Raw genomic sequence first — 27,693 nt, forward strand, 5'->3', positions numbered from 1 at the left:
ACCAGGTGTGAGGAGGTGGGATCTGAGACCAAGTGACCCTTGGCCTGTGACCGGATTGGACCATGTGATGGACTGCATGGACAGGGAAAAGAAAACTTTACTTTTAACTAGGGGGAAACCCGAGGGGGGGTTAGAATCGGGTTTCCCCAGATGTGTCAACATGACATGCCTAATAAATCTATACTTTGAGGGATATGCCTGCCTTGGAGTTTTGATTCCAATGGGTGTATTACTTGGAACCCTGACACATTCTGTAGAAGCTCAGACCACTTGAGGATAGTTGGCTGGGATAAACTTATAGGGAATGCTTTTATGGTGAATCTATATACCAGTAAAACTCCCGTGTCTGTTTGCAACCTTTGTTTGGGTAAAACGGTGCATCCTAGGGCAACAATTTTTGAATTAATGTACCTCGAATGGGCTAATTTAAAGAATGCATCCAAAATCCGGGATCCATGTAGGGTTGAAGGATTGAAATTTGGCAAGGTTGTGGCCACTTCAGTGTTGCTATGCTGCCGTGCCACCACTCTGCCACACTTAGTCGTGATCACCCGATTGTCATTTTTCAATGCGTTCTTGCAGCTTCCCGCAAGGAAAGTCAATGGGGAAGCCAGCAGGAAATAGGAAGTTGCTTCCACTCCCACTGCTGTTTTGCATTACCCGTGGTCATTCTGTTTCTCTCTTTAGATAAGAAATATCTCTGAAATTATGACCCAATGGGTCACAGGTTATCTAGTATTTTCTATTGCCAAATGCCCAATTCAGAGCTACTCTCTTCTTGGTTTGATGTTCTCTTAACAAAATGTTTCAACTTTAGCTTATTTTGAGAGGTTCTCTGGTATCATTCCCCTAACCTACTGTATGTCAAGTGGATATACGTACATTTCCAGGTATTTAACTAATCACCAACTCAACCCATATTGTGGTTTAATTGGAAATAACTATTTTATTTGCTCTGTTGTGGATTACTTCAATGCCATTCAAAAACTCTGACTTGGAAAAAGGCTACATCAATAAAAAAAAAAGTTAGTGCCACATTGTTTGTACACATTGTGTATAAACAATGTGACCACAACTTTGGCTACACCAATAAATACATAGTGGGGTAACAAAGTATCATAACTCCCCCCTCCTATATGTTAAAAGTAAACTTTAAAAAAAAAAAAACATAAGCTGAAAAGCAAAAATGTTCTGGATGTAATGCATTGATATAATGTTGTGTCGATGTAATGATGTATTTTGATGATGATGTAATGATGTATCCTATCTATAGAAGAAAGGATAATTCCAAATTGTGGGCACAGGATTTCAGCCCATCATGGATGTTACCTGCCACTAATTTTAGAGCAACAGCTCCATTAAAGGTGATAATAAGAGTAGAAGAATAGTGAAAGGTATAATAAAGAGGAGAAACTCCTTTTTCTTTGCCCAGGTTATCCAAACATGGTTGCAGAAAGTCAATATTTCATCATCTGATCTCATTGCTATGGTCCAATCAGGCTTCTGAACCAGAGATGTTGACTACAGGGCTTTTTCCTGATTTTGAGAGAATTTTCCTGTGGAAAGAAACAAAAAGCAATGGATGGAAGCTAATCAAGGAGAGAAGCAACTTAGAACTAAGGAGAAATTCTCTGATAGTGAGAACAATTAATCAGTGGAACAACTTGCCTGCAGAAGTTGTGAATGCTCCAATGCTGGAAGATTTTAAGAAGATGTTAGATAACCATTTGTCTGAAGTGGGTGTAGGGTTTCCTGCCTAAGCAGGGCGTTGGACTAGATGACCTCCAAGGTCCCTTCCAACTCTGTTATTCTATTCTATTCTAAAAAATGAAGATTTGCTTGACCTTCCTCCTTCAGTTTCTATCTATGGAGGTTATATGTTTGCAGTTCAGAGTTTGATTTGTCTCTTTTTTTTTTCAACCTTTTCATTTTTAAATTAATTAATGAGTTTGGTCCTAAAATGAGATCAACAAAGAGGTCTTAATTGAAACCTCAGAGATCCAACTAACATATATGGCAAGTGATCCATAATCAGAACTTTGTTTCCATTTTTTTATTAATCCTTCAGGATTTGACCATTATTCAGGAAGGGTCATTTAATCCCTTGCCTCACCCTTATTTTCTGAATCTAACCCACACATACCCCCAAAATTATTTCCCTATAGTCAACAAGGAAACAAATGCTATGGGTTTCTGAGCAAGGTATTTTTTTAAAAAAAGAAAAAATTGCATTTGTCCTTGTGAACTCTTCCATAATTAAATGGAACATAATTAAATGTAAATTAATTAATTATATTATAATTAAACACAGAACATTTAATTATTTGCACAGATATTCCACATTTGCTGGCTGAGGAATTCCTAAAAACTGTGGCAATCAACAAAACTGTGCAAGGCATGTATGATGTTAAATAAAAATGACTTGTATCACCTGAGCAAACAAAAGAGATTGGCCACCCCAAAGGAACCATCAAACTCAACCAGGGTGAAAGAAAACCATTGATGTATGAACCATACTGGTGGAATGGAACCAACCCAAGTGAGGGCTCCACAAGTGAGTTGTAGAAAAGTCACCTTAGAAGAGGGGTAAACTAGGATTCCTGTCTCACCACCTTTTTTTCTTTTGGGTTTTATTTTCTATAACTGTCATGGCCCCATCAGAACCTGAGTCCGCGGAGGAGGGCGAGCAGGAGGTGAGACTGTCACAAGTCAAGGATGTGGCCTTGTTGTCTTTGGAGGAAAGTGGGGAGGAGCAGGGCAAGGCAGCCCCGGGTTCCTTGGGCTAGGGATGGCTTGCCAGCAGAGACAAACGGGGGCAGGATGACCGAGAGAGGGGGGAAGAGAAGGAAGGCAGTGGAGATGAGGAGTGACGGAGCTTAGGCGATGAGCAACAACTGCCCCTCCTGATCCCTGATCCCTGAGCACAGAGAGTGGAGAGGAGGCGGGAACAGCACATGCCAACCTGACGACTTGGGAGGAAAGCACCCCACCTCTCTTCACAAGGCACACCTGGGAACTGAGACTTAAGAAGATGCCGTGGGGAGGGGAACTTGCTGGGGACAAATGTTAAAATCGTGGAGTTTAGTGTGGCTTGCCGACGTTTGGAGTTTGTTGGATGTTTTGCCTCATTGCTGCCTTGTTCCTTTGCCTTGCTGGACTTCTTGCCATGAAGCCATCATACTAACCGTGTTTGCTGGACTACTCACAGCCAGAGGCTGCTGGAGGTATGTGTGAGTGCTTTGCTCCGGGACTTGTCATAAATCTGGTTGCGTTTGGGGGAAAGCTGGGCCAAATAAAGGGGAATTTGAACTACCAGCTAGCTGTGTTGCCTCCATGCCTTGCCCTAGGTCCGTGATGGCGAACCTATGGCACGCGTTCCACAGGTGGCACACGTAGCAATATCAGTAGGCATGCCAGCTCAGCTCTAGCGCACATGCATGTGCCGGCCAGCTGATTTTCAAGCCTTCTGGGCCCACCAGAAGTAGGGAAACAGGCTATTTCCTGCCTCCGGAGGGCCTGGGGTGGGTGGGGAAGGCCTTTTTTTTTTTCTCACCTGGCTCCAGATCCTCTCTATGCATCTGGGGAAAAACAGCCTTTCCCACTCCCTCAGAGGCCCACCAAAGGCCTGAAACAGCCCATTTCCAAACTCCCAACTCTCTAGGAGTCTCTGGAGGCTGGGGACAGCAAAAAACGTCACTTCCTGTCCCACCGGGAGTTGGGAAATGGGCCGTTTCAGGCCTCCAGAGGGCCTCCAAGGGAGTGAGAAAGGCTGTTTTCGCCCTCCCCAGATGCACAGAGAGGATCTGGAGCCAGGTGAGAAAGAAAAACGGGCCTACCTGGCCATCACGTGTCATGAGCGGAGTGGAGGGGGGGGTTGTGCATGCATGCGCAGGGCAGGATACATAGAATTATGGGTGTGGGCACACGTGCGTGTGAACCTCCTCCGCCCCCCCTCCTGGCACGCGATGGCAAAAAGGTTAACCATCACTGCCCTAGGTCATCACAATAACACTCATCTTTGACTGCTAAATACCAACTTACCCATTGTTCTCAACTCCTGTTGTAGACCTTTTACACAGAATATTCTTTTTGCAGAACATCAAGAAGCCACACCGGCGCTTGTAATAACACGAGGCATCTATCAGCAAGAGGAGCACCAGTATTGCCAACACAATTGCTAAAATGCTGCCCCATCCCAAGCCTCCATCTGAAAGAAAAGAAGAACTTCTGCTTGAACTAACAGATGGAGAGATGATTGTAACATCAAACTTTTCTTCTAAAACTAGAGACAATAAAGGTACCACTAGCACCAGAGGCGGGTTCTACTTACCTTTACTATCGGTTCCCAATGGGGCAGCGCACGCATGTTTGCTTCGCTTGTGCACGCATGCGCTCTTCTGCGCATGTGCAGAAGCATTCTGATGACATCGGGGTTGTTGGGCGGAGCCTCCTGCCGGTTTTACTACCGGTTCTATAGAACCGGTGCGAACCAGGGGACAACCCACCACTGACCAGCACTCTGTAACCCATGTACCCAAAAACACTGAAAAGAATTTCATTTGCTAAGTTATACCGAGTCTTATACATTTTAAGGGACAGGCATAAAATAAAGGTAATGTCAGCATTCTGATGCTGCCATAAAAAGACGAGGCTTGACTTTTCATCTACTTATTTTCTCTGTAGATAATATCCCCTAGGAGATGGGATGGGAGGGGGACATTCCTGTGGGTTGAGGTCAGAAGCTGGGGAGACTGACTTGGAAGATGGCCAATCAGAAGATGAGAATTGGGGAACGGAAAGGGAAGGGTTTGGGGGTCAGAGGGTTAGTATCGGCCACGACGAAGTCGGGGCCAGATCTGTCGTACTCAATAAATGGAATATTTCAGCAAAGATTAATTGTTTGGGAGTGCAATTTATTTGAGATGACATCGAAACCTGACATCGAAACCTGACAGGAAACAACACTGTGCGTTTGCTAATTTTCTGAGTTTTTCCTTCCTTTCCCCAAAACAAAACAAAGACCAATTTATTTAATTGACTCAGAAAGTTTTCAAGTTTAAATCTATGCTGCATAAATTTAAAGATTTACAGTACCTGTTTTTTTTTTAAAAAAAAAAAAAGTTCATGATTTCATTAAATATATACTTTGGGGTTGTTCCCTCTAGGTAAAATAGGTCACCTATTGACTAATTCAGTGACAGTGAAATTGACATCACATTTTGATTAATATTCTCCAGGATGTGACCTAGTTCCCCACCGGTGGCTCATCTAACTGTCATCATCTATACTCCAAACATAGGCCAAAAAGAGGGGGTGGAATGCAGAGGTAGAAAAAAAAAACCATGTAAATTCAAATGGCAGAAACATCCATCCAAAAACAGCAGGAAAAAATGGCAAATACCTTGCAAAATGACTCCTATTTTTAAGTGGATCTTGAAACAAGACATTCTCTCAAACTGTCACTAAAAAGACTCTTGTTATAAATCTTGCACCACAAAGCTTACTGTGAGTTGAGGATACCATATATACTCATGGATAAGCCCCATCCATAGGTAAGGCAATCCTTAACGTTTTCATAGGCTTTAATTTTCACAATAGGCTTATCTAGGGAAGACCCTTTTCTCTTGAAGTTTTAGTTAGAAATTTGAGAATTGGCTTACCTGCAAGTACAGATGAGATATATGAGTATTTTTTTAAAACAATATTATCATATATACTTGTGGATAAGCCAATGTCAGCCCTTTGAGATAGTCCAGATAAGAAGAATCAAGCATGAGTATTGTGTCAGTATATTGTGTGGCTTGCTGTCAGGGTTCCGACGGATGCCCTAATTAAATTGTGAGCCTTGAGCCAAGCTTCAAAAGAAATCCAGTTATTTATTAGGAGCTTCATGTCCACACGTTCCCAAGTGCAGCCAGCTCTGACCCTACATAATTTATGCCCCAATCATGACCCTGTTTCCCCCCTCCCCCCAAGGTTTGTCAATCACATTCGCCAACGAAGCAATTTCGCGGGTTGTAGAGATCAGTCCCCTCCGACCGCTGTGGGTAACCCTGGGATATAGCCTTGAGAGAGATAAGTTTGGAATGTGCATCTGTCTTTGGCTGCTATGCCGTTTCATCAGGTTCCCATCCCCCTTGCTTATGGCAACTTGAGAGCAGGCCAGAGATGCTTTGCAAGTTGACATATTGGCACTATTTTTATCATAATATTACAGTAACAGAACCTTGCAATATATATCTCCACTTCACCTTTACAGTCTAAGAAACTAGAGAGGGTCTCTTTTAAGATGTTTGCTATGCCCTCCTTTCTTCTGCAGGCTCAACTGCCTTTTATCTGACCACTGCCTAGTAACACCTTATCTACAAGAAAATATGGTAATCATTTTTACATCTTTACTTAAGCCACCTTAACATTCACAGAGAAAAGCCAATCTGTCAGAGCAATACACAACTCAGTGTATTGTAGTACAGTGCAGGGCAATGCATTCCAACACAATGCATTTAATAAAATTGTATAACACCACTATTTAATTAGGGTGATTTTTCCCAAAGAATCCTGGGGCCGTAGTTCAGCCACAAGGCTGTTCAGAATTCTGTAGAGACACTGTGATGTTCTCACAGAATTACAGTTGCCAAAGTTCCTAGTGAGGACAGAAGGAAAGTTATTTTTTTACATTTGTCGGATAGGTAGCCTGAATCCAATCTGACGGTTCAAGAGTAAATATTGATCCTTCACCTTTTTCCAACAGAACGTTCTTCTTGGTGGTGCCCACTTCATTAGCAGCAGTTATAACGAGTTCTGGAATGTCCTCTTGCGAAGTTGGTGTAATCTTAACAACAAAATAATATTTAAAAATTAATGTCCCTTCTTAAAAACCACCCAATCTGCTATTAGAAAAATTCTTCACCAAATTAAGAGAGGCCAATTTAGGACTTTGCATACAACAGGGATAAGGAACCTTCTGCCCACAAGTCAAACCTTTCAAAAACAAACTTCTTTATGGTTACAGACCAGAATTAAATCTGTCCTTTGCCACCTGTCATAGTAGGTCTCATGTCTGGTTCCCCACCCTCCAAATATCTTAGTTTCTCAGCACTTTAAGGTGCTGCCTAATAAGAGATAGAGGCAGAAGAAGCAAGTTCCCAGGAACCATAGCTTCAAATGGTGCATTATCAGTGGTGCCATTCAGCCGGTTCTATCCAATTCGAGCAAACTGGTAGCAGTGGCTATGGGAGGCTCCGCCCAGACATCCTCACGTCCCGTTTTTGAAACTCTGCGCATGCGCACTCCATTCTGTGGGCGTGGCTTGATGGGGTGTGGCATGGCTTGGTGAGCGTGGTTTGGTGGGCGTGGCAGGGGAAGGATACTGTAAAATCTCCATTTCCTCCCAATCAGCTGGGACTCGGGTGGCAGAGAATAGATGGGTGCAGGGCCAATCAGAAGTGGTATTTACCGGTTCTCTGAACTACTCAAAATTTCCACTACCGGTTCTTCGGAACTGGTCAGAACCTGCTGAATACCACCTCTGGCGCGCTCCCATTTGGGAAACAGTAGCGAAGGTAAGTAAATACCACCCCTGTGCCATATGTCTTGAAGGGAGGGGGGAATTGGTTCTCTAACAATGACTGCTTTTTCATTTTCACCATCATCTCTTATAAGTGCTCTGCTCTGTGTTCACTGATTCTTTAGAGAGAGGTTCTGGTGAACCTCCTGAGTTTTCATTTTACACTTATAGAATACAATCTTCTCAGTAGATTTTAATGGACTGATGTTGCTTGTTTACTTAAGCCTTGGTGGTTCAGCGCTACAGATCAGGTTGGTCAACTAAATGCTAAAAAAGGAAGTTTGATCATTGGCATCTAGCCAACAGGATCAGAGTGCCTACAAACAGCCGCTGCTGGTGGTGGCAAGAGCTGATTATATAGAAAACTTCGTTAATTCAGAAAATTGGATTATAATTAATGAACGAGAGCATCAGGCTGGCAAGACCATAAGTTTTCCAAATCCAGTTAGAGCAACAGCAAAATAACCATTTTGGAATGCACAATGGAGTCATAGAAGGCTACGAAATTAGATATGCTAATCACAGAAAAAGATAGAAGGAGGGAAAGAAGGAGAGAAAGAAAGAAAGAAAGAAAGAAAGAAAGAAAGAAAGAAAGAAAGGAAGGAAGGAAGGAAGGAAGGAAGGAAGGAAGGAAGGAAGGAAGGAAGGAAGGAAGGAAGGAAGGGAAAAAAGAGTTGATTCCAGAGATTGGGAACAGTTTAGAAAGCAAGAAGCAGCCTGTACTCAGGATACATGCTAAGAAAATAGTACAAATTTTGTCAGAATTTGGGAAGTGTTGAAATAAAGACTCTTGAAAAAGTCATCATGGAAAGGGGAAGAAACAACTTAATCATAAAAAGGATCATTAATCAATGTTTTTCATTTCTTCCCCTATTCAAAGATATTTAGTATGGCAGTATAAAGATGACTCAAGTCTTGGCAAGTTCACCAAATGTCATGTCTCACCTCAAAGAGGAACAAATATCTATTTTGGTTCTGCGCTATCATTTTGATGGCATCATCTTCAAAAATCTTCTCCTTCCAAGCAATGGAGACAGAAGGTGAGGGGTTAGCCAGGATGGTGAAGTTGACTTGAATGGGATTCCCAGTCTGGGTGACCAAAGGTACACTTGTAAGGAGCTCTATTTTAGGAGCAACTGAATGGGAGGACAGAAATATATACTGAAATATGTCATGAATTTTATATTTGGGTTTATACATTGCCTTAGGCAATAAACTATGGTTTACAAGCCACTTAGACTATGGTTTCTAAAGTGTACAACAAGAAGAACTTCAAATCAGTTGGAGTAAAAGGAATGGAGTAGTCATAAACAAAATCTTTATTATTTGAGGAGGACTTTTTTTAACCTTGATAAATAATATTGTGGAGATGTTGAACAACAACACAGTGGAAGTGTTGTCAGAGTGAGAGTGACAGTTGGCCATGTCTCTGTGTCGATTCAGAGTGCAGGCTGCAGCTAAGATTAACCTGGATTCCAAGTCTAATTCTTTTTTTAAAAAATAGTTTTCATTAAACAATTTTCTTCATTTTATATCACAATTTCGATCTTTACAGCGCTCCGGTATCAGTTTACAGTATTTCCGAAATACATACAACTTATTTTCATTATTCTTCCTTTCCTTTTATGTACAAATCTATTCTATACATTGCATCAATATTGCAATTACATACCTATATATATTACCCTTTATTGTCACATCTTAATTTACTTTTACATTCTTATTCTTTGCTTTCCTACTCTAACCAGTTATACTATGTGTCCCAAATCAAACAGTATTCCGTTTCATCTTTCTTTTATTTCCATTGTTAACCTGTCCACTTCCGCACAGTCTAACACTTTTTTTTATCACCACCTCATCAGAAGGAGTACTATCGTTTTTCCAGTATTGTGCGTAGATGAATCTAGCTGCTGTTATTATGTTATTTTAAATTCAAAAATTTACACTTCTTATCATGAAAACAACTCAGGGTTCTGTACTCTGCTCAGAATCTCTTCTTGGTGTTATACTGAGCATCAATGGTATAATTTCAGTAATTATCTGTAGCTATGACCTATTTTTTAACCTGTTTTCAATTTCTAAAAAGTACGGGAAGTCAGGGGCAGGTGTAAACTTTTCACCTCTGGGTTTTTTTAAAATCTGCCTGCAATATTCAGAACAATCTTCAAAGATTCAGAGGAAGCAATCTTTCTGTGAGAATGAGAAAGGCTGGGTGATGCTGGCAAGTTTCCCCACAAGAAGTCAACCACAACACAGTGGAAGTGTTGTCAGAGTGAGAGTGAAAACGAAAACCGTCTCACTAACTCACTAATTTATAGCCAACTTCTCTCAAAGAGGTGAAAATAATTCCCGGTTGTTCTAAATGTAGCCATTGTGTTTATTTATTTCAAGCAGTGCTTTCTTTTAAAAAAAAAAAAATACTATCAATAAATGGGGAGAGATTTATTAGAGTTAAGCAATTCATGTTCAATATGACATTGATATAAGATTAGCCATGCTAAACAAAGCATAAACAAAGAATTATTTTTATAATTAAGAAAAAGAAGCATGGTTTTCTTTAGTGCGATTACAACCTCCACTATATTCTAATGCAAAATCAGGTTTCTCAATTTTCATTAGACTTTACTCATTTCAATAAAATAGAGGTGGCACACATAGCCATATTGGTGGGCACGCAAGCTCGGCCCTGGCGTATATGGATGCATCGGCCAGCTGATTTTCGGGCCTACTGGGGCCACCAGAAGTAGGGAAAAAGGCTGTTTCCTGCCTCCGGAGGGCTTCGGGTGGTGGTGGGGAAGGCCCATTTTTCTCTCCCCCCAGCCTCCAGAGCCTTTCAGGGAGTCTGGGGAGGGCGAAAATGGCCTTCATGGAAAACGGCAGGAAAATGGCCTTAATGCTTTCAAATCAGTCAACACTGATTTGAAAGCATTAAAAACAACAACCTACCAATAGAAAAATCAGTGCTCCCTAAAGTGGTACAGTGCCATGAGACAGAAAAAAGAGAACTTACATTTAATGTTGAGTGTAAAATTTGCAACAGCTACTTCATTGCGTTCTTCAATGGTTGCCTCACAAATGTAAATACCAGCATCGGATGATTGGGTATTCTCTATCAGAAGCTTCCCATTTTCAACAAATAGTTGCCCTGTAAACCACAAAAGAAATGGCTGTGATAATTAAATCTGTCTCTAATGCGATTTGCAGTCCCAGGCAGTCTTGAGGCTAAATGAAACCCATCAAACTTTATGTTAAAAGGTAAAGGTTCCCCTCGCACATATGTGCTAGTCGTTCCTGACTCTAGGGGGTGGTGCTCACCTCCGTTTCAAAGCCGAAGAGCCAGCGCTGTCCGAAGACGTCTCCGTGGTCATGTGGCCAGCATGACTAAATGCCAAAGGTGCACAGAACGCTGTTACCTTCCCACCAAAGGTGGTCCCTATTTTTCTACTTGCATTTTTTACGTGCTTTCGAACTGCTAGGTTGGCAGAAGCTGGGACAAGTAACGGGAGCTCACCCTGTTACGCGGCACTAGGGATTTGAACCGCTGAACTGCCGACCTTCCGATCGACAAACACAGTGTCTTAGCCACTGAGCCACCGCGTCCCTTCAAACTTTATGTAACCACAACTAATTAGAAACAAGAACTAGTTTCCTTTATTTTGAGGACTCCCCAAAACACAACAACTATATAACGTATGTGCTTTCTGAATCTATTTCAGAGAGGTTTAGGCATGGAGTGGGATTAGTCACTTTTGTGAATGACCTATGGCAGAACTTGAAAGGGGTGTGTGCAACCTGACTTTCCTGCTCAGCCATAGCTTCTGAAGCCACTGATCATGAAGTCCTTCTGGATCACCTGTGATGTTCAGAAGTATTAGGGCAGTGTTTCTCAACCTTGGTAGCTTGAAGATGGGTGGACTTCAACTCCCAGAATCCCCCAGCCAGCAGCGCTGGCTGGGGGATTCTGGGAGTTGAAGTCCACCCATCTTCAAGCTACCAAGGTTGAGGAACACTGTATTAGGGGCACCATTTTGCAGTGATTTCCCCATCCCCAACCCCTTCTTGAGTTGGTACTTTCAATCAGCTTGTGTAAGGAAGCAGAAGCTGATGCCAGGCACAAAAACAACACAGCAAAATCCAAACGAGTCCAATCCTTTATTTGCTTACACCTAATGGACAGAATCCTGCCAAATTAAAGCTTTTTAACTGTCCAGATCTATCCCGAGAGATTCTATAGTGTGCCTATCCCAAACTTCTTCCCCCTTCCCCCCCTCCCCCCATCCAGCACGGGACTGTGCCGTTTCTGAATTTGGGTGTTTCTATGGAAATATATTGCTTTCTTCCTGGGAAAGCTGTGTGCTGCCACGATTCCCTCTACTGCTTCTTCAGGTGCACAATCCATCACAGTTGGGCCCTCAGTATAGAGAAGCAGAGATGTGGCCTTGAAAAGGGAATTTAGTGATTACTGTGTAAACATCCATTTAACCTGGATAGACAGGAAAGGGTGAAGAAAAAACTCATGATTGCCCCACTTTGATTGTCTTCCATGTAAGGGAAAATATCAGACTTTCAAAATTGTGTTATTATACCCTGTAATCAGGGATGGGATTCAGATGGTTTAGACTGGTTCAGATGAACCAGATGCTAATTTTACATCTGGTTCGCCAAACTGGTAGTTGCAAGGACTGGCTGGCCCCGCCCACCCCGCCCCTCCCCTCCCAGGAGTCTCCACGCAGCCTGTTTTGGATGCCAAGTAAGTGCAGCATCCGTGAGGAGACTCTGGGAGGGCAAAAAACGGGCCTCCTGAAAGTTCAGGAAGTCCAGAAACAGGCCTGTTCCTGGCCTCTGGAGGGCCTCTGGATCCCAGAGGAGGCTGTTTTTGCCCTCCCGGAGGCTTGAGGAAAACCTCCAGAACTTGAGGAGGGTGAAAACGGCCGCCCCCCATGGTGCAGGAGGCCGAGTAGGCCACACTCACCATGGCCATGCCTACTCAGCAACCAGGCAGAGATCCAGTTGCTAAAATTTTTGAATCCCACCCCTACCTGTAATAATAGTTTCATAAACTCAATCCTTTCTCTATTTCATTTAGCATTTACATGGAGATTTAGAGAGAGATCTTCTGATATCCCAGAGATTGGTATGTTGCTGATACCCAACTATACATCTCCAGCCTGGGGCAAATGTGTAATGTAGTGAAAGTCTCTACTCCATCTGAGAGGATCTGGATGGGGAGAGGTATAAATAATGAAATAAATTAAAAATGGCTAAAACTTTTTTAAAGGAGGAGGAGAAGAAGAGACAAAATTCATCCTCCAAAATATGAGAAAATGTAGAAAATCCTGGTTTCACGTAATGTAGAATAGCCATGGACGTTTTCTAGATTTATCAAATTCAGGATGGTCTTTACCCTCTCCAAAAATATTACTTGTTGTCTCTCACCACAAAAACGTTGTCCCTTCTGTTAAATAGAGATACCCATAAACAATCTCATACTCACTTTCCTTAATATTTCTGATGTCCTGGTTTCCAAAAATCCATCTAATAGTTGGCGTTGGTATTCCTTTGACCAGACAGCTGAATTCTACATTTTGGCCCTCATGAACTTCCTTCACAAGATCCATTGTGTTCACAAATGTAGGTCTCTCTGCAGATCAAAGGCAGAGGTTAGAAAACAAGAAGCAGTGAAAGAATGACTATGGATGGTCTACCTCAACAAGGTGCTTCACCTTAAGGCAGTCCATCATTTCAGGATGCAATAAAGACCATTAAGCCACTATGAACTGACACCCTATTTTGAAAGTGTTACTTTATGTTCTGTGTGACACCTAGACTTCAACAATTGTTCAAAAAGTGAATGTCTTTTCTGAACAGTGAGAATGAAAACTTGGAAGTCAAGAAGAAACTAAACTTCCTTGAGTAGATAAGAAACCATTAAAGAGTCTTTCTTTCTTACTGGGAAAAAAAAGTCAAGATTATTACATCAGTCATATATGAGCCGTGGTGGTGCAGTGGTTGGAAGGCAGTACTGCAGGCTACTTCTGCTGACTGACTGCAATTTGGCAGTTCGAATCTCACCAAGCTCAAGGCTGACTCAGCCTTCCATCCTTCTGAGGTTGTTAAAATGAGGAGCCAGATTGTTGTTGGGGGCAATAGGCTGACTGTAAACCGCTTAGAGAGGGCTGTAAAGCATTGTGAAGTGGTATATAAGTCTGTTATTGCTATTACAGCAATCATCTTGACTTTTTCAACCCTGCCTCTGATGGGTGCCCTAGTGTTTGTCCAACATTCTGAATCAAATCAATGTATTTCATTTAGTTGTATTACTGTCGTAAGACAAGTAATATTAAAGAGGCACACGTTCAGTCCTTTGCTTATTTGTTTGATATGCTACCTGACTCCAACAATTCTTAAGAGGAAAGAAATGAAATAAAAAGATAAGAACTGAATTCAGAATAGAATAGAATAGAATAGAATAGAATAGAATAGAATAGAATAGAATAGAATAGAATAGAACAGAACAGAACAGAACAGAACAGAACAGAACAGAATTCTTTATTGGACAAATGTGTGATTGGACACACAAGGAATTTGTCTTCGGTGTATATGTTCTCAGTGTACATAAAAAGACAAGATACATTTGTCAAGAATCATAAGGTACAACACTTAATGATAGTCATAGGGTACAAATAAGCAATCGAATCTTACTAGGAAACAATCAATATAAATCATAAGGATACAGCAACAAGTTACCGTCATATAGTCATAAGTGTTCGAATCTCTCCAAGGCTCAAGGTTGACTCAGCCTTCCATCCTTTCTAAGGTAGGTGAAATGAGGACCCAGTTTGTGGGGGCAATAAGCTGACTTTGTATAAAATATACAAAAGAATGAAAGCTATTGCTTAACGCATTGTAAGCCGCCCTGAGTCTCCGGAGAAGGGCGGCATATAAATCAAATTAAAAAAAAAAAAAATGGGAGGAGATGGGTGATAGGAACGATGAGAAGACTAATACCCTGTTTCCCCCCAAATAAGACATCCCCTGATAATAAGCTCAATCAGGCTTTTCAGTGCATGGCAATAAGGCCAAGCGCTTATTTCAGGGTTCAAAAAAATGTAAGACAGGGTCTTATTTTCGACGAAACATGGTAGCAATAGTAATGCAGCCTTAATGAATAGTTTGATAGTGTTGAGGTAATTATTTGTTTAGCAGAGTGATGGTGTTCGGGAAAAAACTGTTGTTGTGTCTAGTTGTTCTGGTGTGCAGTGCTCTATAGCGTCGTTTTGAGGGTAGGAGTTGAAACAGTTTATGTCCAGGATGTGAAGGGTCTGTAAATATTTTCACATCCTTCTTTTTGACTCGTGCAGTATACAGGTCCTCAATGGAAGGCAGGTTGGTAGCAACTGTTTTTTCTGCAGTTCTAATTATCCTCTGAAGTCTGTGTCTGTCCTGTTGGGTTGCAGAACCAAACCAGACAGTTATAGAGGTATATAAATGAAGAAGAAAGTGTTGGGACAACCCACTAACTATATTTACCACTGTGTAATCTGTAACCTTTTAAAGTAAGACAAAACTTAATAACTTTATATACAGTAAGTGACGGATTTTTCTATAGACTAAAACAGAAAATACAGAACAGTTAGCAGCAGATGCCAACAATTTAGCTAGGAAGAGGACACTGGGTGTGGTCCACACTTGCTGTAGGAAAAGAAATATAGAAAGAGGTGAGCTAAACATTCTCCTTCAATCTCCTTGAATCTTGAATCTGCGAGGTCACATGTTTTCTTCCTTGGCATGCTCTGGAAACGCATCAAAATAAAAATGCTCTTAATATGTTCTATGGTTCTAGAGAAATTAAGACACTGGTGTCCATGAAAGCAGAATTAATGGACTGCACTGCCTTTTATTGTTTTTTTTTTTTTTAGCTTTGTTCTCTCCACCATTTTGTCCACTGTCCCATTTTGGGTCTCAGCTACTAATCAATTTTGGGTTTCATTCTGCAGATGTATTCTATATCCCACTGAAGCCTCTTTCAGGATGCTCAAATAAATATTACTTACGGATCACGTGGATTTCAATTTGATGCGTAACAGTTTTTTCAAAGTCAAATTCTCCAACACACTTGAAAATCCCACCCTGATCTGGGCGAGTGAGGGTCATCTCCAGCCCCTTGGATGTTTCATCAATCACCTTCACCCAGTAGGGCTTTGAATCCTCTTCAATTTCATTCCCCTCTGGATCAATCCAAGTCAGAGACACTTGGACCGCTCCACCTCCTCTCACTGGCAAATCAAAAAATTGAAAAAGGCACAGTTAACATAGCATGGGCGGTAAAGGTCATATTGCTTCATATCACTTCAAGAATGTACTTGGCCTTCTCTCAAAACTATGGAAGTTTGTCCCAGTGCTTCCAAAAGAAAATGTTTCTGCACCTGTGCAGTGCACACAAGTAGAGGAGACCTCAGAAGCAGTGGTGAAATTCAAATTTTTTTTACTACTGGTTCTGTGGGCATGGTTTGCTGGGCGTGGCTTGGTGGGTGTCGCAAGGGAAGGATACTGCAAAATCCCCATTCCCTCCCCACTCCCAGGGGAAGGATACTGCAAAATCTCCATTCCCACCCCACTCTGGGGCCAGCCAGAGTTTGACTCCCTCTTCTTTGTGGCAGCCCCTGAGATATTTGAAGACTGCTATGTCTCCCCTAGTCCTTCTTTTCATTAAACTAGACATACCCAGCTCCTGCAACCGTTCTTCATATGTTTTAGCCTCCAGTCCCCTAATCATCTTTCTTGCTCTTCTCTGCACTCTTCATGTTTTTGCACTTACCTTTGCATAAAAAATATGTCTGTGTATTCAATTCCACGTTTCCATTTATAGGAATAATTTCCAGAGATTCCTTGGCACCCTGTACAGCCCCTTGGGAGAGAGAGAAAAAATACCAGTGAAAAACTTCCATGAAAATCTTATTTTTCTGATAATAATGAGTAAAACCATCTCAATAAATGAGACAATATTTTTTTTCTAAAGATATTCAAAGGACTGCTACTGAAGACCACAGTTGGCAGTAAAGTAATCTTGTAGGATCTCCACCAGGGGTGAAATCCAGCAGATTCTGACAGGTTCTGGAGAACCGGTAGTGGAAATTTTGAGCAGTTTGGAGAACTGGCAAATACCACCTCTGGCTGGCCCCAGAGTAGGGTGGGAATGGAGATTTTGCAATATCCTTCCCCCAGGAGTGGGGAGGGAATGGGGATTTTGCAGTATCCTTCCCCTGCCATGCCCACCAAGCCACACCCACAGAACTGGTAGTAAAAAAATTTGGATTTCACCACTGATCTCCACTCCCTAAAGCAGGTAGGAGACATACAGAGAAGTGGATAAGAACCAGGGTTCAACAGAAATTGAACTTAAATTAAAAAATTAAAAATTAATTATCACATGCAATGTAGAGTAATTTTGCACAATCACTTTAAAAAGTATAGCTCATCAATTATTCCTGAGGACTATACCAAGCTTTCAGAGATCCAGGTGTTCTGGAGGCATGATATTTTGCAACTGGTTGTAAGCTGTGATTTGCAATCTGTACTAAGCAAACTTTACAACCAAGCATTCATGTGGGATAGCAATAATATTTTTTAGGTTACCACCGGATTTTTGTTACTGGGTATAATACCCATACTTTAGAATAGAATAGAATAGAATAGAATAGAATAGAATAGAATAGAATAGAATAGAATAGAATAGAATAGAATAGAATAGAATAGAATAGAATAGAATAGAATTCTTTATTGGCCAAGTGTGATTGGACACACAAGGAATTTGTCTTTGGTGCATATGCTCTCAATGTACATAAAAAGACAAGATACATTCATCAAGAATCATAAGGTACAACGCTTAATGATAGTCATAGGGTACAAATAAGCAATCAAATCATACTAGGAAACAATCAATAGCAATATAAATCATAAGGATACGAGCAACAAAGTTACAGTCATGCAGTCATAAGTGGGAGGAGATGGGTGATAGGAACAATGAAAAGACTAATAGTAATAGTAATGCAACTATTAGTGAATAGTTTGACAGTGTTGAGGGAATTATTTGTTTAGCAGAGTGATGGCGTTCAGGAAAAAACTGTTCTTGTGTCTAGTTGTCTTGGTGTGCAGTGCTCTATAGCGTTTTTTGAGGAGTTGAAACAATTTATGTCTAGGATGCGAAGGGTCTGTAAATTAGCCAATTTTTAATGAGAAAAAGAAATGAAACATTTATCTGTGTATTATAGGCCCTATGGCTTGGAATGTAGCTAGTGTGACCAGATGTTAACTTCTAACTTTGCACAATATTTACATGTGTCTTTTTTTTTTACTCAAAATATTTGGAAGCCGAACAACATATATTTTATCAGGTATTGCAGAATGCTCTAGATGCCAACACAAAAATATCTATATAGGATTATAGGTTTAATGTGGAAACTTTTCCTACAGAAATTGCATTCCACAGAAATGACTATTTTGGAACCAATATGCTTTAGGAGAGAGGGAGAGGAAACAAAAATGGGGAACAGACTAACAAATCTGATAAGCAATGGGAAATAAAAGATTTTTTTCCCCAATACTGCATCTTTAAAGGTAGCACACCCTGTATTAACTATGGCTTCTCTCTAAACAGTTGGGAATTCTCCTGATTACAACAGATTCCGATGTCAACATTTGTGTTCTCCAAAATTATTTTCTTTCTCCAGAAATTAGTTTAGTTGGCTGGAAGTATCTGACTATCCCAGGAGGCACTAGATCTACCATGGATGAATCCAGATGAGAAGATCCAAAGATTCAGAGATATACCAACCTTCTCAACAACCATCTGTAGAGATTCTCAGTCATCTAGGTCATGGTTGTCCCAAAGGTGCTTTTTTAGGAAGCAACTCGACTTTGTTTTTTTCTTTGAAGACATTTTGCTTCTCATCCAAGAAGCTTCTTCAGCTTTGACAGGATAGTGGGGAATGGAAAGATTTATATTCCTTGCAGGCAGCTGGTCATCTGTAGAGATTCTCAGTCATCCAGGTCATGGTTGTCCCAAAATTGCAGACTACAGGAACCAGGAGCACTGTGTCCCTGAGGACACAGATAAACCTCCAAGTGCTTCAACGACCCTCTAAAAGGATGCAAACGACCAGCTATCTGCAAGGGATATGAATCCTTCCATTCCCCACCATCCAATCAGAGCTGAAGAAGCTTCTTGGATGAGAAGCAAAACATCTTCAAAGAAAAAACAAGGAAGTCCAGTGCCTCCTGAAAAAGCACCTTTGGGACTTCTCAACAACCTTAAGCAAGCTCTTAAGAACAGAAATTTTAAAAAAGGGGAGGGAGGTGTAACATAAGGGACCTGGAACCACAGAAAAATGATACTGCTGGATGAAGAAGTTGCAAATATATGCCACCCAGCTACTCTTTTGACTGCACAAACTCCTTTTTTTTTCTTTTTTTTTAATTTGATTTATATGCTGCCCTTCTCCAAAGACTCAGGGCGGCTTACAATGCGCTAAGCAATAGCCTTCATTCTTTTGTATATTTATACAAAGTCAGCTTATTGCCCCCACAACTGGGTCCTCAATTTACCTACCTTAGAAAGGATGGAAGGCTGAGTCAACCTTGAGCCTTGGCAAGATTCGAACCTGCAGTAATTGCAGGCAGCTGGTCTTAATAACCAGCTTAATAACAGGGTGCCTTAGACCACTGTACTACCAAGGCTCTTCTGTCTTTATATCAGTCTTCTTTGCCCTCGATGTAAACCAGCTCCCATCACCTTTCCAAGCAACATGGAATTCGTTGCTTGGGGAACATAGGAGTCATAGTTCAAACACATCTGCCAGGAATCTGGTCTAGACAGGCTGCCTTGGCTTAATCCACTGAGAATGAAATGGATTCAGACCATTTTTCTCCAAGCACTGAGGTGCTGGATTTTAGATGTGCCCCTACCAAAATTCCTCCCTCCCCCTCTTTCAGAATTCTTGGCCTTGGGCATCTTACCTGCTGCAAAAATGAAAATGAGAAAATGTTCTGCTCCCATCTCAGTGGGGTGGGTTAGCATTCAGAATTGGACTTCTTCCTTGGCACCAGCAATCTGAAAGGATTCCTGGACCCTGGGAAGTTTATAAAGAGACCCTCCTCCCTCTTACCTCCCTTTCTGTCTCCCCTCCTCCCTGTCGTGTATCTCTATGTCTGCAGAGGAGGAAAAGGAAAGAGGAAATTAAGCTGGGAGGGGGGAAAAGATAGAGGAAAGGAAGGTCTATAAATTGTGTGTCTATAGGTGGGTGTGTCTCTCCATGGGTATATTTGTGTCATGGGTGTGTGCCTGTTGAATACTCCCTACTTGTGCCTTTATTTACGTCGCATATGCATTTGCACAGGTTTTTTTTAATCATCTTTTGGGGTAACTGCATTCTAGAGCTCAACAGGCCAGCTTTTCTCTTTGATTTACAATTGTAGAAAGTACAAGGTACTTTTAAGGAGCCTGGATAGCTCAACAGACAGAGCACTGTAATTTAACACCCGCTGTCTGCAATTAAAGTAAGATCGAATCTCACCAGGCTCAAGGTTGACTCAGCCTTCCATCCTTTCTAAAGTAGGTAAATTGAGGACCCAGTTTGTGCGGGCAATAAGCTGACTTTGTATAAATATAGAAAAGTATGAAGGCTATTGCTTAACGCACTGTAAGCTGCCCTGAGTCTCCGGAGAAGGGCGGCATATACATCAAATTAAAAAAAAAAAAAAGTTAGCACCCATCCCTCTCCTAGAAGAATGAAATATTTTGAGAAATATTTAAAAAAGGCAGAATGTTATATTTCCCTGCATGAGAAATGGAGAAACATGCTCTTGGAAAACAGCCCCCACCTTCCGTGATAGCCCACAGCAGATGTCAGCACTTAAGAGGTAAAGAGATAGCTAGGTCTATTCATAAGCAAATTCCCTGCAGCAAGGTCTGAACAAAGGTAAGGATTAGCCCTCAGCCACAATAGGAAATGCCCAACAAGCCCCTTCATTGCATCAGCCAAACTTCAACCAAACCTGGGAGCTGAGACAACCTACAGAGCCAGCTACGACCCCGACAAGTTCATTCTTCATTGATTTCCAGCAATACCCAAGCATCTCTTAATCCACTTCATTTCCCTCAATTTTTCCATAAACCATGAAGAATGACAGGAGAGAGGCCACATAGGTATGATATACATTAAGCTCAGGGGTGGGCTTCAAAAATTATAGCAAGGGGTTCTCTGCCTGGTTGCTGGGTGGGCGTGGACATGGTGGGAATGGCCATGGTCAGCGTGACCTAGTCAGCCTCCAGCAACACGGGGGGGGCATTTTTGCCCTCCCCAGGTTCTGGAGGCTTTCTTTGAGCCTCCCGGAGGGCGAAAACGGCCTCCCCAGGCTCCGTAAGCCCTCTGAACATCCGATAGGCCCGTTTTTCATCCTTCCCGAGCCTCCGCATATGCCCTTCACTTACCTACATCTAAAACAGGCCACGTGGGGACTCTTGGGAGGGGCAGGGTGGGCAGGCGGGGCCAGCCAGTGGGATTTGGAGGTTCTCCGAACTGCACAGAATCTTAGCTAGAGGGTCTCCCAAACCCTTGCGAACCCCCAGCAGCCCACCCCTGATTAAGCTGCAACAAAAGTCTCTGTACATGTTTTTTTCAAAGGCAGGACAGAGTCATAGATACATTCTGATCCCCTTTGACTTGGATGTTCTCGCAAACGGCGGCATTACAGCACAGCAAGTGGCTCATTTCTCCCTCCCTTAGTCTGAACAAGGATTTATTACCTGAGTGAGTCACACACCACACTCAATCATGCCATAGCCATCATGAAGCCCAACCTCCTTAAGACAATGAGCTCCAGGCAATTTAAATTAGCCAATCTTTGGTTATTATTTTTCTTTTTCTGAAATAAGGCTGGAAATTGGAGTTGGAGGTTCTCAGAGGCAAATTTATTTCCATTTCCACAAAAGAAAACCTTTCAATTCCTACAAAACGATCCCAAAGCATGGTATCGAACGTTGCTATTTTAAACATTTGTCTACTACCTCTCACTTTATTTATATATTGATAAATTATGTCCTTATTTGATCATTTGTTTAGTAATGACATAGATTTTCTCCAGGAGGATCTGTCCCCAGCCTGGTGTTTCAGATCTTCCAATAGTACACCCATTGTCCCTTGGTTGATGGGTTGGTTCAATCAGAAGAGAGTTGGAAGGGATCTTGGAAGTCTTCTAGTCCAACCCCCTGATCAAGCAGGAGACCCTATACCCAGTGGTGGGATTCAGCCGGTTCGCACCACTTCGGGAGAACCGGTTGTTAACTTTCTGAACAGTTTGGCAAACGGGTTGTTGGAAGAAATCTTTAGGGCAGAGAACCGGTTGTTAAATTACTTGAATCCCACCACTGCCTATACCAGCTAACCTTTTTGCCATCGCGTGCCAAAAGCGGGGGAAGCATGGGAGGTCACGGGTATGTGTGCCCCCATCAATGTGCCCCGCCCTCCTGCGCGTGCGCACGTGACCCTCACACACTTCCCCCTGCTTTTGGCACACAATGACATGGTGGGCCCGCTAGGCCCGTTTTTCCCCCTCCCCAGGCTCCAGAGGCTTTCTAGGAGCCTGGGGAGGGCAAAAACAGCCTTCCCCATCCCTCCGGAGGCCTTCCGGAGGCCGGAAACAGCCAGTTTCCCGACTTCTGGTGGGACCGGAAGGCCTGAAAATCAATTGGCCGGTGCGCACATGTGCGCTGGAGCTCAGCTAGGGCAACACTCGCGTGCCCACCAATATGGCTCCGCATGCCACCTGTGGCACCCGTGCCATAGGTTTGCCATCACAGGCCTATACCATTTCAGACATAAGGCTGTCCAGTCTTTTCTTTAAAAACTCGAGTGATTCTCTTCTCTTTCCTTCCACAGTAGTCCTCAACTTACAACCATCATTGAGCCCAAAATTTCTGTTGCTAAGCAAGACATGTGTCAAGTGAATTTTGCCCCATTTTAAAATGTTTCTTGCCATGGTTGTTAAGTGAATTACCACAGTTCTTAAGTTAATGGTTCAGTGGTGGGTTTCAAATTTTTTTACTACCGGTTCTGAGGGTGTGGCTTGGTGGGCGTGGCTTGGTGGGCGTGGCAGGGGAAGGATACTGTAAAATCTCCATTCCCTCCCCACTCCAATGGAAAGATACTGTAAAATCTCCATTCCCTCCCCACTCCAATGGAAGAATACTGTAAAATCTCCATTCCCTCCCCACTCCAATGGAAGGATACTGTAAAATCTCCATTCCCACCCCACTCCAGGGGAAGAATACTGTAAAATCTCCATTCCCACCCCACTCCAGGGGAAGGATACTGTAAAATCTCCATTCCCACCCCACTCCAGGGGAAGGATACCGCAAAATCCCGATTTCCTCCTGCTCAGCTGGGACTCGGGAGGCAGAGAATCGATGGGGGTGGGGCCAGTCAGAATTTTTACTACCGGTTCTCTGAACTATTAAAAATTTCCGCAAAATCTGAACCCCGAGGGGTTCTGATGCAGTTACTTTTATACTTCAAAGGTACAGGAAACAGGAAAGGCAGAAAAACAATTGTTTTCTGTATATGGTTATGCATACATTTGACATCTTATGATTGGTTACAGTATTGATAGCCTCCTATCTCAGCTGCCCCCCCCCTTTGTTGCTGTACTATAGAAGCTAAATAACTTGTGCCCCATCACTAAAGTAGGTCACAGGCGACTTGCAAGCCTATCTAAATTTCCTACCGTTATGTCTGCGGTTACCTCTGTATTTGGCTATGTGTGACTTTTTGCTCACGATGGTTCCTCTCACGAACATGCACATTTATCTGTGTTGTGGCTCCGTTGCCTGAGCCTGGGCTATCGACAGATGCAGACTCTGAGAGTGAGGGGGAGGAGTTGGCAAGGCCTCTCTCTCCAGGACCCTCCTCTCTGGCAATGCCTCCAGAGGACACCGGAGGCCAAAAGATAGGCTCAGAGCCAAGCACGTCCCCGCAGCCACAGGTGGACAGCGACGAAGAAGATAAGATCCTCGGCAGAGGCGCAGGGAGAAGCGTGCGCAGCAGAGGGGAAGGCGTGCCAGAGATTAGCTGAGTCACTGGACCACACCCCACAGGGTATAAATGTGGGTGTAGTGGCCGGTTCAGTTTGTGACGAGCAAAAACTGGAAATAATCCATGATCTCTACGTTACTGGACTTTGCCTGCTTTATCGGACTGCATTTGGATTAATCCTTGTATTGTTGAAACTCTGCCTGTTTGATCGGAATGCTTGCAATCTAATCTTTGTTTTGTGTGAGTAAAGTCTGAATTGACAGCTAGCCACTGGGTTGCTGCCAGCTTTATCTTCAAAGAGTTTTGTCATGTGGCTTATTAACTCCGGACCGTCTGTGGGGGTGCGTGTGTGGTACGGGGACAGAACAATCTGTCTCATATAAGTCCTGTATTAATAAGAGTGGTCTCCATCTGGACTTTGCACCTTTTTCCATATTAAGATCACTATGGTTTATTCCACAAAACATGGTTAAAGCCAACCATGAATTGCGAATATAGGCCTCTAACCAAGCTGATTTATAATGAGTTGTCTATCTGTGCTGGCAGCCGTCATTATGTTCTAATAGATTCCCTTTACAACTCAGGCTTAATCACGTAGCAAACATTCCGTTAAGAGCCTTGCAGTCTCTCCTTGTAAAACTATCGGTCTGTTTTATAGATGGAGACTTGTCTGCTAAGATACGCTGTGGATGCAAGTGAGCTGAGGAGTGCCACAGGATGGGGGAAATAACCCCAGTCCTACTCACTGGAAGACACGTAGGATGATTCCTTATGAAATCCTCAGGGAATGCAAATGACTAGAGCCAACCATTTGGAAAACAATGGATGTTTATTGTGGTGAAAGGATCCTGACTCATCCCTCCCAGGTGGAGGGAAGGGGGGGGGGTCTTTCTCTCTCATGCGCCTGTGCTTGCTCGCTCACTTGCTCTAATATGGAAGCCAGGTCAGGTTGGAAAATCATTATCTGCATCTCTGTGGATGGTAAACATGGAACAGAGGACAACAAAGATTAATAAAGCATCCAGCACACAATGGACTTTGTCCAGAGACAGAAACATCCTGTTGTATTTGTCCCCTATTGTCTCATCTCACAAACTACACCCTAATGCAAAGGGACAATGTAACAGGGATTTTCAGTGACGCAAGAAACAACATTAACTTGTAAATAAACTTGGTGTCCAATAATCACATTGGAAAACAGACGCCTTGTCCTTCAGACCCCCAGATTAGTCTGGATCTCCCCAAAACCAAGAAGCATCAAGAAGTCCCCTAAATCTGCAGAGATCCTTGAAGATGAGGCTAGAGGCTAAAACATATGAAGAACGGTTGCAGGAACTGGGTATGTCTAGTCTGATGAAAAGAAGGACTAGGAGAGACATGATAGCAGTCTTCCAATATCTCAGGGGCTGCCACAAAGAAGAGGGAGTCAAGCTATTCTCCAAAGCACCTGAGGGCCAGACAAGAAGCAACGGGTGGAAACTAATCAAGGAGAGAAGCAACTTAGAACTAAGGAGAAATTCCCTGACAGTTAGAACAATTAATCAGTGGAACAACTTGCCTCCAGAAGTTGTGAATGTTCCAACACTGGAAATGTTTAAGAAGATATTGGATAACCATTTGTCTGAAGTGGTGTAGGGTTTCCTGCCCAAGCAGGGGGTTGGACTAGAAGACCTCCAAGGTCCCTTCCAACTCTGTTTATTCTATATTCTAAGATCATCTGCCAAGTTTTGCTTGGTTGGTTATTCAAACTCTTGTGTTGACATCTCCAGAGGTTTTAATTTTTATTTTTCTTTGATTGTTAATCATTAGCCTGAATGATGTAATGTTTGATTACTCTGAAGGATTTCAGTTAGGATCTGGAAACAAATTACCTGGAACCATGGGTAATGAACATTCTTTGAAGCTCTGATCCCTCCAGTTTTTGTTTAATCTTATGCCCTCCCTCCATTCTCTTTCTTCAGTGTGATGCAACAGCACTAGGGTTAAGGGTCAGACCGGGTGATAAGTGATAGGTGAGGGACAATTGTTGTGCTACTGGTCTGTACACCATGTACATGACATGTTTGTCAACCATCAATAGTCAATGAATTCCCCAGATACAGAGTCAAATCTTTAAGGACTTCACTGTTTTTTGCCATGACGGGGGGGGGGGGGGGGAAGACATCCAGCATTTCCCTCTTTTTTTAAAAAAAAAAAATCTAATTATTCAAAAGGAATTCCCAGTGGAGACAGTTGCTTCAAAACACTCACACTGTACCTCATTAGCCTCAAGACCAATCCTCTACTCTAGACAATGCAGCATCTGTAGTAAAACAATGTGTTTTTTTCCCAAGCAATGCCAACTTTCTAAATATAGCTCTTCGGTGACTTGTATAAGCATATTACTTTACCATTAGCTGTAATTACAATTCACTATCTAATATACACTCCCGATCATGGACTTTGCTTGTATGCAGTATATGAAAAAGGGATAGTAGCAATAGCACTTATTTATTTATTTATTTATTTATTTATTTATTTATTTATTTAATTAATTAATTAATTTTATTTCTATACCGCCCTACTCCCGAAGGACTCAGGGCGGTGCACAGCCAAACAATAAAACACATACATACAAAATTTAAAAGTAGAATAAAATCAAATTAAATAATTTTGGCCCCGACAAATTTAAAACCCCAAACTTTTAAAACCAACTTAGACTTATATACTGCTTCACCGTCCTTTACAGCAGTGGTGAAATTTGTTACTACCGGTTCTGTGGGTGTGGCTTGGTGGGGGGGGGAGTAATGTGACTGGGTGGGCGTGGCCAACTTTTTTTTTTTTTACTTTTAAAAGCATTTTTTCTACAACCTTAAGAGGTTGCAGAAAAAAATGCTTTTAAAAGCCTCTGACGATCAGGCAACTCAGCTGGGATCATCAGAGGCTTTTAAAGGCATTTTTTTCCTTACAACCTCTTTGGCTGTAGAAGGTTGTAGAAAAAATGCTTTTAAAAATAAAATAAAAAGCCTCTGATGATCGTGCAGCTCAGCTAGGCATGGGGGGGGGGCGGGGATTTTTGCTACCGGTTCTCCGAACCACCCGCCGCCATCGCTACCGGATCGGGCAATCCAGTCCAAACCGGGAGCATTTCACCCCGCTTTACAGCCTTCTCTAAGTGGTTTACAGAGTCAGCCTATCGTCCCCAACAATCCGGGTTTTCATTTTACCCACCTCGGAAGAATGAGCCTGGTGAGATTCAAACTGCCAAATTGCAGGCAGCCAGCAGGCAGCAGAAGTAGCCTGCAAGTACTGCATTCTAACCACTACATCACCTCGGCTCCTCCAATAAGTTAATGATCTTATTTCATGACCATAAACCATTAACACAACTTCTCTTTTAGAAAATGTCCACTATGTTGCCCGGAGTTAGAAGTTTAATAACTATAAAAGAACAATAATAATTTCATGAAGCAAAATCCATTAAGAGCCAATCTCAGCAAACTCATTCTACCCACCTTCCTTGTGGCTCATAATTTCAACAGTATTCTCTGTTCCCATTTTATTCCTCCAGGGATCATTTACCAGAACTGCAGACCTTTAAATCCATCAATGAATTGGGCTTTTATCCAAAATGGTGTTCTCTCTTCATCCCCACTTTCTGCTCTATCACTCCTTTTGTACTCCTTTTTTCAGCACTTTGGCCATAATGGTGGGTTGGTAGTTCATTCAGGCTAACTCTGCCCACTGCCAGGAGTTTGATCCTGACCGGCTCAAGATTGACTCAGCCAGCTATCCTTCTAAACAGAGCTGACTTAATGCATGGGCCTGATGGGTACTTGCTGGTGGGCCCCACGAGCATAGGGGCCCCCATACTAATCTGTGTATGTTAACCCTTCAATGCACCTTGTATCATATACTGTAAATACAGCAACTGTGTGGCTTACTGAGTATTATTGTGTTTTTCAAGCCTCGTGTATCATTCAAATGTTCATTATGTTGATTAGTTGTTGCTGCACAGCATGTTTTTAATATTTCAACGCCGAGTTTGTTGAAAGTGCC

The 27,693-nt window shown here is 42.3% G+C and overlaps 1 protein-coding gene across 2 annotated transcripts; it reads right to left on the minus strand.

The window, feature by feature from the left end:
- Nucleotides 1-1,157: 1,157 nt before the first annotated feature.
- LOC139320956 (neural cell adhesion molecule 1-like) lies at nucleotides 1,158-27,218 on the minus strand. Of its 2 annotated transcripts, none has more exons than XM_070949519.1 (9): nucleotides 27,150-27,218; nucleotides 16,386-16,475; nucleotides 15,622-15,843; nucleotides 13,062-13,208; nucleotides 10,578-10,712; nucleotides 8,513-8,703; nucleotides 6,739-6,832; nucleotides 4,042-4,207; nucleotides 1,158-1,556 (listed from the first exon to the last, which is right to left on the minus strand). In XM_070949519.1, exons 1-9 carry the CDS (start codon nucleotides 27,190-27,192, stop codon nucleotides 1,496-1,498), a joined length of 1,149 nt encoding a protein of 382 aa, XP_070805620.1. In that variant the 5' UTR covers nucleotides 27,193-27,218; the 3' UTR covers nucleotides 1,158-1,495. The 2 variants fall into 2 exon arrangements, with proteins under 2 accessions (XP_070805620.1, XP_070805619.1); XM_070949518.1 differs by lacking the exon at nucleotides 27,150-27,218 and adding an exon at nucleotides 19,583-19,683.
- Nucleotides 27,219-27,693: the final 475 nt, after the last annotated feature.

The sequence above is a fragment of the Pituophis catenifer genome, unplaced genomic scaffold (genome assembly GCF_029215685.1).
Source record: "Pituophis catenifer annectens isolate HBS135680 unplaced genomic scaffold, rPitCat1.0.hap2 SCAF_9, whole genome shotgun sequence".
NCBI lineage: Eukaryota > Metazoa > Chordata > Lepidosauria > Squamata > Colubridae > Pituophis > Pituophis catenifer.